The sequence below is a fragment of the Pteropus alecto genome, unplaced genomic scaffold (assembly GCF_000325575.1).
Source record: "Pteropus alecto unplaced genomic scaffold, ASM32557v1 scaffold33, whole genome shotgun sequence".
NCBI classification, from domain to species: Eukaryota; Metazoa; Chordata; class Mammalia; order Chiroptera; family Pteropodidae; genus Pteropus; species Pteropus alecto.
In genome coordinates this window covers 734,141-745,660 of record NW_006435762.1, presented here as the reverse complement: position 1 = coordinate 745,660, position 11,520 = coordinate 734,141, and the positions used below count along the sequence as shown (strand labels likewise).

At 33.7% G+C, this 11,520-nt stretch overlaps 1 protein-coding gene across 1 annotated transcript in view; it reads left to right on the top strand.

Annotated features, from left to right (window-relative positions):
• The window catches only part of ZBBX (zinc finger B-box domain containing), a 94,680-nt gene that overhangs the window by 72,143 nt on the left and 11,017 nt on the right, over positions 1-11,520 (top strand). The window contains exons 16-18 of the mRNA XM_006910801.2: positions 2,272-2,425; positions 3,181-3,297; positions 10,391-10,648. Coding sequence (XP_006910863.1) covers positions 2,272-2,425; positions 3,181-3,297; positions 10,391-10,648 — 529 coding nt within the window. The remainder of the gene's footprint in view (positions 1-2,271; positions 2,426-3,180; positions 3,298-10,390; positions 10,649-11,520) is intronic.

The window sequence follows — 11,520 nt, the reverse complement described above, 5'->3', positions numbered from 1 at the left end:
AGGAGACATATTGACAGATGCAAGAAAATAAAAGGAAACTGATTTCTGTGGGGATCTGGACCAGGTCAATAAAATATCTAACTTGGAAACAGAAACCGTGGATTTTTACTTAGCATAGGTTTAGAGTCCGAATGTACATTTCTTGCTTGGAATCTCCAAGCCACAAAATTAACATTAATGTTGATCCATATCTATTGATACCCTGATATGTCTGGCAAAAGTGAATCCCAATATCTTCTAGAAAGAAATTTCTATAACTTAGTCAATAAAAGATCCCCCCAAATAAAGCCCCACTGCAGATGAGCTACTCTTCTCCATCTCCCAATGAAGAAAACAGTTGATTATAGATTGAATTTCTGCAAAGAGAACAAACAAGAACTCTAATTTTATAGTTTCCACAGGGCATCATGAAGAGGGCAAGGTGCCACCTGCACACGTAGTGTGCTGTGTTACAGGAGAGGAATCCTGAGCATATGAAACCGAATTCTTTTATATTTGGTGTAAGCCTGCCTGACTTGTCCTAGTGAGAGATATTATCTTCTGTAACCTATTAAAAAGCATTTGGTATTCATTTTCTTTCTCTCTCTCTCTCTCTCTCTCTCTCTCTCTCTCTCTCTCTCTCTCTCAGACACACACACAAATTTGCTGTAGAAATCTGTAGCAAATTTTTTAAATTACTGATATCAAATTGTGTGATCAGATTGTATTACGTGTCATACATACCTACATATTAAAAGGATTTCATAATTAAACATGAAATGTTGAAAAACTACTCATATTTTGATCCGTTATGCTACTGTTATAAAAAAATGTGGTAAATAGTGGTAGAATCTACTTTCTTTTCATTCCTAATGACTACATACAAACTGTTTTTATTCTCCTCCTTTCCTAGTATAAGCCATTTCTGAGCAGGAACTGCTTAGAAATCTGTTGTGCTTCTGTAAAAAATTCAAGAGTGAGCAGGAGGGATAATTTTTAGCAGCAGTCTTACTTGATTTCCAAATAGAGTAAGACAGTTCATTTTGCACTTCAGTTTCAAAAATCAAGTTTTTCATAAAGGTGGAACCACCTATGGAATTAAGTGGAGCAGTAGCAGTGGGGTAGGGTGAGGTGGCAGAAAGAACATGGACTAGGCAAGGGCTCTTGGCTCTGCTTCTCAAACTACTAATAGTTAACTTTGTGAGTTTGGGAAAAACAGACCCATTCTTACTGCTCTTATCTGTCCACCAAGGCTTTAAAAAACCCTTCCAGATTTGCAATTGTCTAATCCAAATATGAGCTCCATTAGAGCTGAAAGCGTTCTGTAAATTGGTTTCAGGGCCTGGGAGAGTCAGTTAAGCTGTTTGTGAGTAGTGCAGACTTGGACTTGTCTTTGAAGGAGATAATTACAAAACCTTGGTTTTGTAATATTTTATCATTTACATGATTTATAAATTTGAATAAAGTTATAATAATTTTCTTTTTGTTGGTTACCACCTTGAACAGACTGCATTTGGGCATTAATTAGATCCATTAGGGAACTTTACAATACTGATAGGCACTCTGATTATATTTTAAGCCCATCTAGAGCTCTCACTTCTGAATCTCTGATCTGTTTCCTACCAGACTCATGGATTTTTTAAAATCCCATTTATGCTCTGCCCTAGGATGAAAATATATCTAAAAAATGAATTCATAGGGTGATGAAATAAGTCTATGCATCAAAATATCCAGACCTATATTCCAAACCCATGTCTGCTAGTTTCTAGCTATATAAACTCAAGTTACGTAGCTTGTTCTTGCCTTAGTTCCCTATATGTATATTTGCTTCACGATGAGTATTTTGTTAACTTTGATTTTGTCTATGACCGTGGTTGAATCAGATTTATCCCCATTGATATTTTACTTTCATCTTTGAAATCATTTTATGTATAAACAAAGACACTAATTCAAGAGCACAGCATATGAGAGAAATTCTGTTTTCCAGAGTAATGTATGTGCAAAAGTGTTGAGGAAAGAAAGGAGAAAAGAAAACTATTTTGTTTCATGAACTTCTGTGCTTCTTGGATTGATGGCAACTTTCAGATAATTACTGTAATTGCGGTTACTACATTTCTCAGAACTTACTACATATACATGTTGTGTTGTTATTTATGTCTCCACCACTAGGACTTAAACTTGATGAGGGCAGAATCTGTGCCAAGAACATGTAGGTGCTCAATGAATGAATTGTGCTGTTTGGTGTTGATGAGATGAAACAAACTTAATTTTGTTGAATATTTTGTTTTCTAGTTGTTACAAGAAATAGCCCTCAGAAGTAAGCCTGTAACTGAAAAATATCAAGGACTTGAAAGATTCTTTGTTTTTGATAAGAATGAAATACTCAACTTACTTCCTTCTCCTAGTGTAGAATGCAGCTATTCCAGTACTAAGATTACAGCTGCAGGTAAATTCAGATATGAAATCAGATGGCCTGTGGACCAACCTAACAATTTTCTGACACATTTTTTAAAACAGTTCATCCTCATCTTGTAAAATACTGGGCAATTCTGTTCAATGAATAGAATAATTTTATTCTTCTCCAGTTGAAATTATTAACCTTGTGTGAGTTGCCACATATTTATATTGAAGGCTACTATCAGAATGAGAGAGAACATGACTAATGAGACTGGGGAGAGATTATGTTTAGCATTTAGAAATGTAGCCCTTACTAAACTGTTCTTTGAATTACTATATTAACTGTTAAGTGTTGTATGATGATTCTTAAATGCCATATTAAAAACAAATCTCAAAATCTCAGGATCTGTGAGAATTCTGAGATATATCTGTAATTTCCTTTTGATACTATGTTTTGGCGTCACCTATATTCTTAGATTTCCTATGTATTCAAATGTGTTTATTCATATACAAACTATTATACTCTATGTCATACTGTTATATACAGTTAAAAATACTTATTTCTCTTCAAACCTCTGTGTGTAATATCTTTGTAATTTAGAGTTTATTTTTTTTATCAAGCTGCGTGAACCTAATGGTTTTTATTGTATAACTATGAGATTTTCTTTTGTAATATATACCACGCTGTTATAAATGTTCCCTATGTAGCTAAATATTATCTAGTAAGACAATAAATCTAATAAAGCAACAACATGAATTTCTCTCCTTTTAAAAATTTCTATTATTTTACCATTTTTCTCTCAGGAGACAGAGACTGGATCCCAGACCACAGCATAAGTACATATGCTGACAATGCAGTTGCCTCGGGTGTTCTGCAGAATGCCCAGAACCCTCCATCAAGTAGAACCCAGCAAAAGAATGGTAAGATGGACTGTCAGACCGCAGTGCCCTGTTGGTGGCCCACTTTGTCTATTAGTTTGTCTTTTTAGCATTTTACTAGACACCTGAAAATTAATTTTTGCAGTTTTATAATTTAAACTTAATCATTTTCATTAAACTGCCCTGGATTTTTCTTCCAAAACCACACCACATCACACCACACCACTACCACAACAACAACAAAAAACTAGAATAGTCATCATTTCTCTAAAAAAACCTGAATTATCGTCTTATTTTCTGGAGCAATGTATTAGAGAATAATATTTTAAAAATGTAACTCAAGATATAGTATGTATTTTGAACAATCCTTGTAAATACATACTCGATTTCATTACACTCTCAGGAAACTGTTTTTATGCTAGGTTTTGTGTACTTCTCACTGGATGTGATGATCAGACATAGCCGTTTATGACATGAATGGCTTAGGTTAAGATCGCTATTTGTAGCGGTGGGTGAGACACCTCCGTTCTAAATCTAATGCTGAATGTGTTAACCCTGGGATATTGATTTAATTCATTAACTCCATTCTCTAACCAAAATGTTTGCAAGATTTTCTATAGGATAACTATTTTGACATGTTGCATGTTCATTGTAATATTTTCCTAGTGAGTATATGCAGAGAATTTTGACATCATTATAATCAGTATTATTATTAGGTCATTATTGTTATCCAATAATACTTGCTAAAGTAGGTTTGCTTTGGTTGAATTTCATATGAAGTTGCAATAGATGACTAATAAATTAAGTTAATTCAACACAGATATGTTGAATATCTTGGCATTGTGCTGGGCTCTGGGGGAAAAGGGATACATAAGTCATGTTTCCTATCTTCTGGAGCTCACAATGTAGGAGGGACATTTGACAAAGGGGGCTCTTTGCCTTTGTTTGAAGGCCATCTTCAAGCCAGAAATTTAATTACATATGATTTGTCCAGATATTTAAGATTTATATGTCTCCCTTGCCCTAAATCGTATGATTAAAGCTCCTTGGCTAGACTAGATGCTTTCCATATACATTTATGTTGCAAAACTGTCAGATACAAAAGATTTTTTTTAGTGGAAAAACTGTCCATCTATGATAAATGTTTTTTGGCTCTGTAGTTAGGTACCTATTCTCATATCAAGATCTAGAGCAGCTTCAAAATTTCTGGTTGCTTCCTTCTGAGGCAGTCAAAGGAATTGTTTTAAGTCACTGTATATTGATGAAAACAAATTCACATATATACATACTAAGACAAATCTTTATAAATAAGTAGCCAAATGCCTTTAAGTATTAATTTAAAATGGTCGATTGAAATTAATAAATTGCTATAAAAGACATTTGTGACCTTTAGTCCAGGTACTCGCAGACACTGATGATACAAAATGAGCCCTCATTCCTTAGTGTGAGAGCTTGGAGTCCAGTGCACAAGTTTTCAAATATCCCTGTGAGTGTAATCAGCTGGGAAACCTGTTGTAATGTGGCTTTCTTGACCTCACTCTTAGAGATTCTGATTCATTAAGGCTGAGATAAGGTCCATGAATTTGTGTTTATTTTATCAACAACTCCTTGTTATGTTCATGAAGTAATCCAAAAATCATACATTGAGAAAACTGCTATATAGATGTATAAACACATAAATTATACTATATACAAGTTTGGTGAAAGGACTCTAACATACTTTTGGAGATTGACATATAATTAATAATAGTACATGTGATCAGTTACAATACAAGTAGGTACATATGCAGTCTTTTAGAAATGGAGATGATGAAATAGTTGCTTTGCCACTGAAAAGTATAGATATGCTAGATGTTAGAGAGTAGGTGACATTTCAGTTGAATCTTGAAGAATTCATAAGATTTACCAGTTAAGAGCTTTATGGACAGAAATGGCTTTATCTCAGTGGCCTGAAATAAAATAAAAATTTCCTGGATATGCCGTAATTTGTGGAAATCTTTTACCGATGTCTGTATATAAAGAAATTCCTATTTCTGTAAGAGTTTTTTTAAAATTTGTGAATGTAAAAACATAATAGGTATGAAGATACATGTGTGTTTAGCAGCAAGGCCATTGATTCTACCCACCCCCTGCTGAAATATCTCTGTAAATGGCAGCGTCATTCAAACATTGATAAGTCTGAAACCTGGGAGTCATATAGTCATTTTGACTGTCTCACCCACCACATCCTCTTCATCGCTGGGTCCTGCTGATTTCGCCTCTAAAATCTATCCCAAATCTTTATTGTTCAAGATGAACCCAAGCCAGCTGTCCATTATCTTTCACTTGTCTCCCCAAGATTCATTTCTGCCTCTCTACAAAACATGTTGCTATGATTAATTTCCATCACATTTTACTATTTATAGTCAGTGAGTGAACTGTTTATATTCATAGTCATAAAATTGTTTATAATTTATAGAAAGTGAGTCATATTTTCCATAAACTTAAACCATAAATTTTACTATGTCAATCTGCTTAAAAGCATCTCACAGTTTCTTGTATGCATCACACAACAGTACCTGTGTTGGCCCCGCAGCTTCTCCCACATTGCAGCCCCACTGGCTTTCTTTATGTTCTTAGACATATCATACCCCTACCTTACTCTTAGCTTTAAAGTTAGCTCTTTTCTCTGACCCAGGATGCTCTGAAGCCTTTACTTTCATCTCCACATCCTTTTTTATATGATTGATTATTTTCCATTGTTCAGCCTCAGCCCACATGCTATCTCCTTAGAGAGGCCGTCTCAGAGCACTCTATTTAATGCTGGTCTCTTGAGTCCCTTAATCACATTTACCTTCTTTTATGTTTCATATAGAATATGTCATGAAATGAAATTATTTTTATTTACTTGTTTATTTTCTGCTTACCCCACCGTTAGTTGGAAAGAAAGCAATGGCCTCGCCAGTCTTGTTCATTGGTGCATACTTTGTGATGGAACAGGGCCTGGTACACTGTAAGCACTTAGGAAGTGTTTCTGAATGAGGAAAGCAGGAAAACAAGACTCTGTATTAGTTTGGAGTACTATTTGAGGGTAGAGGTAATGTCTCATTCACTTTTTTTAAATTAAATTTATTGGGGCAACATTAGATAATAAAATTATATAGGTTTCAAGTATACATTTCAGTAATACATCATCTGTATATTGCATTGTGCGATCACCACTCAAAGTCAAATCTCCTTCTGTCACCATATATTTGATCCTCTTTACTCTTATCTACCTTTTCCCTTCCCTTTTTTCCTCTGATAACCACCAACTGTTGTCTGTGTCTATGAGTTTTTTGTCTTGTTTGTTGCTTTCAGTTTTATATCTCACATATGAGTGAAATCATGTGGTTCTCAACTTTTTTGTCTGACTTATTTCACTTAGCATTATCTCAAGATCCATCCATGTTGTCACAATGTCAGTATTTCATCTTTACCTATGGCTGAGTAATATTCCATTGTATATATGTACCACATCGTCTTTATCCAATCATCTACTGAAGGACACTTCAGTTGTTTTTATGTCTTGGCTGCTGTGAATAGTGCTGCAGTGAAAATCAGGGTGCATATATCTTTACAGATGAATGTTTTCAAATTTTTTGGGGAGACACCCAGAAGAGACATTGATGGGTCATATGGTAATTCTATTCTTAATTTTTTGAGGAAACTCCCTACTGTTTTTCACAGTGGCTGTACCAATTTACATTCCCACCAGCAGTGTATGGGGATTCCTCTCCTTGCCCCAGCCCTGCAACCTCTCCAACACTTTTTGTCACCTGTCTTGTTGATGATAGCCATTCTTACAGGTGTGAGGGGGTATCTCATTATGGCTTTGATTTTCATTTCTCTAATAGCTAGTGAAATTGAACATCTTTTCATGTCTGTTGGCCATATGTATGTCTTCTTGGGAGAAATGTCTGTTCAGGTCCTCTGCCCATTTTTTTTTATTGGATTGTTTATTATTTTGTTGTTGAGTTGTATGAGCTATTTATATGTTTTGGATTTTAGGCCCTTATCAGAGGTGTTGTTTGCAAATATCTTCTCCCGTTTAGTTGGTTACCTCTTTGTTTTGTTGATGGTTTCTTTTGATTCACTTTCAAATACCTGGATCTTGACAGTGCCTGGCAGTTTCAGGATTTGATAAATATTTTATAATCGAATTGGATTGGGTGCTAATTTATAGATTCACAGAGGTGGAGGGGATTTAAGACATCATTCTGTCCAACTCCTTAATTTTACTTGTGAAATATGAATTTTCCTGTCTCAGGTCACAAGCTGATTTCTAATTCAGTGAGATTAGACAATAAAGTTCTCGCTTCCCAGTTTAGCATTTCTTTTTTACTAAACCATGCTGCTGAATAAGATTTACATATATGTTTCAAGAATTTAGAGAATACATTTCTATTTTTTATGTATAAATTCTCAGTAATTTACACAGTGGAGCAAGAATATCGATAGACAATAATGTTTTGCCATTTTTTTCAAGAATAAAATATTGGGTCCTTTGATCAGAATGGTATTTGTTATTGAAATACTATGCAAAATGCATGTTGCTCTGATTATGCATCATTAATTCTAATTAAAATTAGAACAGCAACAACAATTGTTGTATTAAGTACTATTCAGTGAGTGATTCATTTTTCATATTTTATCAGCATTCTTGTGCCCATTAATATAACCCAAAGACACCCTTCTATTTCATATTTCCAATATATGGCATGGTTTCATTAGTAATCACAGAGCACATTTTCTTTAGCTAATATCAAGGACAATTTCTTTTGTAATATATTTAGAGTATTACTGTGATCAGTGTTAACCTATAATTTCCTAAGATTACATTGCCAGTGATGGCAAAAATTACTCCTAAAGTAATTTCTTGTGTTTATAATCTATAAACTGGACTTTGAAAAAAATTATAGAATGATCCCTTCAATAGTGGCATTTCTCATTAGTGCCAGTCTTAACTGCAGTTTAGATCTTAACCCTAGCAATAGCATTAATAAGTTTATACAATGAACATTAGAGAGAATGAATAATCACCTACATGAGTAAAATAAATAAATTAATTCAAGGACCAAATTGGAGTATCTTCTGTCTCTTTTATGTTTTGGTTACTCTAAATTACATTTTGAACGAATTTCCATTAAGAAAGATGGTCTGTCTCTTTGCCATGTGCTAAGCATAAGTCTGATCCATCCCTTATGTACTTTTTTCCCCTCAATTGGGATCAATTAACTTCAAATACTGTGGCCACCAGATGTTATAAGAGTTCAGCAAGTATATGTACTCTTCTGAATTTTCTGATGGACATCCACATTATGTTAAAATTTTCTTACCTCTTATTTTTGTGTTGACAGAAGTCCAGTTCTTGCTAATATCTTTTGTTTGTTTTATTTTAGTAAGTGTTCTAAATGTTTTTAAATTTTACTTGTCTGAGTCATAGCACAATACAGATAGAAGAGTGGCTTTCTCTATAGCTATAGAACTTTTGATTCATATAGTTGAATTACTATTACACTCATTTTCTTATTCTTCTATATTGCTGTTCCTTTTACTGCTTCATTATGCAGGAATTGCAAGTTTGCTTTGCTTGATAGTTATGAATAAATCATTGATTCTTTACATGCTACAGGTAAAAGGGGAAATCATTTCCAAATACTTGCCATTAAAATAATTCTTAAAGATATTTACATTCGTTTTTCTTAAAACATAAGCACATTTTTTTTGTCAGTTATTTTTCTTCAGAATTGTCTCTGAGCACAAACAGATACAAAAGGTCAGGATCTTATTTTAATTTATTCATAATTTCATTCCAACAAAAATTGTTTTCAAAATTGATTTCTGAAATGTTCATTAAAATTAGTGCCCTTTGGGACTTACCTTAGTCAGTTTTAATTGCTTAAATAATTACGTACTGCATTAAGATTCTTCTTAGGTTACAAGCTACATTCAAAGTAGATCTTTAAAGTTAAAAAAAAAAAAGACTAACTCAATAGTCATTAAATGTTTAATACATGACAACTGCCTGTAGCTACTCTTCTGAATTTTACATTTTCCTTTGAGTCAATAGATTTGGCATAATGCTATATGGCATTTGTTCAGTCAAATTGTAATTTTTATGATAATGACAATAGCATTTCTCTAAAGAATTCCATATTTTACACAAAGCCAATTTGTGTTAAGGGAATTCAAGCTTATAATATAAATCATTTATATTTAATATAAATATTTATCTAAATTAGAACAATGAATCAGTACATTTAAAGTGTTACCTGTGCTATGCATTTCTAAATTTGTACCTTGAAAATTCTCTTTATTAAAAAATCTTGGAACAATGCCAAATTTTAAATTCTGTTGCATTAGAATAAGATTTGAAGGGATTTTTTTCCTACTACAAAAGAAATGCACAAGTTGCAGAACTCTGTTAAATCAACCTTTCAAACATATCAAGATCAAGTGGTGACTGCCCTAATAGGACAAAATAATAACCTAACTGAGATCTGTGCTTCTGGAACTTTTCCACAGAGATGCCTTATAAAGAAGTAGAGAGTGAACTCATATTTAGGAAAATGAGAAATGTAATCTCAATTTCTTTAAAATCTATGGTTTTTTTAAAAAAATATATGTTCTAGACTATTTTGTCTCCATATTTGTTTTAATATAAGAATAAATTACACTCCATCAAGTAAAATTGGTTCACTAGGAAGTGGTACCATTTTTATCCTGTGGATTTTTTCTCTTACAAGGCACAGTGAGGTATTATGCTAGAATTTAAGAAACACGGTACTGCAGTTGGGATAGCTTATAAGATTGGGTGTTGACTTAGTTTACAGATGTTTTACTTTAGTTAGTATTAAAATTAGTTTATCTTTTTCCAAATGCAGAAAAAATTGGAGGAAAATAACCCAGAAATGTTCTTTATGACATAGGAAAAGTAATTTGGGATTAGCAAATTGTGGTAAATCAGATGGATGATAATCAAAGTTCATTTTTTTATAAACTCTGTTGCACGTACTTAACTGCTCTAAATTTGGGGGACTGGTAGTTTGTATTTTTAAGCACTCATTTAGAATTTTAAAACAATTGATTTGAAAAGTTTTATTTTTCATTTTAGGCCAGACATCACAGAGACCTTCAACAGCATATTTACCACTTTCCATCTCTGTTAAAAGAAGCACCAGCTGCCATTCCTTCTCTCACCCTCCATCAAGAAGTACAAGTGCCCGATCATTATCTAGAGCTGCTTCTGAAATTTCAGAAATTGAATATATTGATATTACTGACCACAACGAGCCTTCCTTAGACAACATTGTGGATCAACAAACCTTAGAAAATTTGGAAAAAGAATTAAGTGTGCTGAGAAATTCTGCAGGTAATGCTATGTTTTCACTGTAGACAATGTTAAGTCTGCCTTCTGCCTGATTCTTCATATTGTGTTCCAAGAAAACAACTAGCAAACAAAAAAGCCTTTCCCTTTCTCTCTTCGAAGCATCAATTTTTGTGTCTGCTTTCTTGGATATCCCCCAAGGTCACCCTGAAAATGTTATGTGTGGATGCCAGTCACACCAGAGATAGTCTCCCTTAGGCTACATAATGCACAGTTAAATTATATTGCATAAGAACCTTCATGTGGACCAAAAAATTTTTTTTTCTTCTTTCTACAAAACCACTGAGTGGTTAATGTCTGTAGCTTTATGAAAGCTGCTGTCCAACACCTGGTTGGAGAATTTAGCTGTTAGATCTTTTAAAGCAGTGTTTCTCAGGCTTCAATGTGTACACAGACCCTCTAGGGATCTTGTTAAAATGCAGATTCTGACTCAGGATATCTATGGTGGGGCCCAAGATTCTGCATATCTAACAAGTACCCAGTTGACACCAATACTGCTGGTTGGCAAGCCGGTTTGAGGAGAGATTATACTTGTGCATTCTATTTCCTGAACCCCAATGGATGTAGTCCGATAAATCATAACCATATTCTTGAATTTATAAAGATCTGGTTCAGTAGCAAAACATTAGGAGAAATAATCTTAATTTTCACCAGAAAGTTGTTTATGCAGTTTTATGGGAATCAGCTACAAATCTAAGAGGCAGGCCAGAAACTTTTCAGGGACCTGTAGATTCTACATATGGCTCCTTCTTTAGTTTTGTTTGTTGTTACTGTTTTAGTGATATTCACCTTGGAATAATGACTTTGCTGTTTTCCTAAAAAGAATACACCTTGATTTCGAAAGAGTTAATCAATAC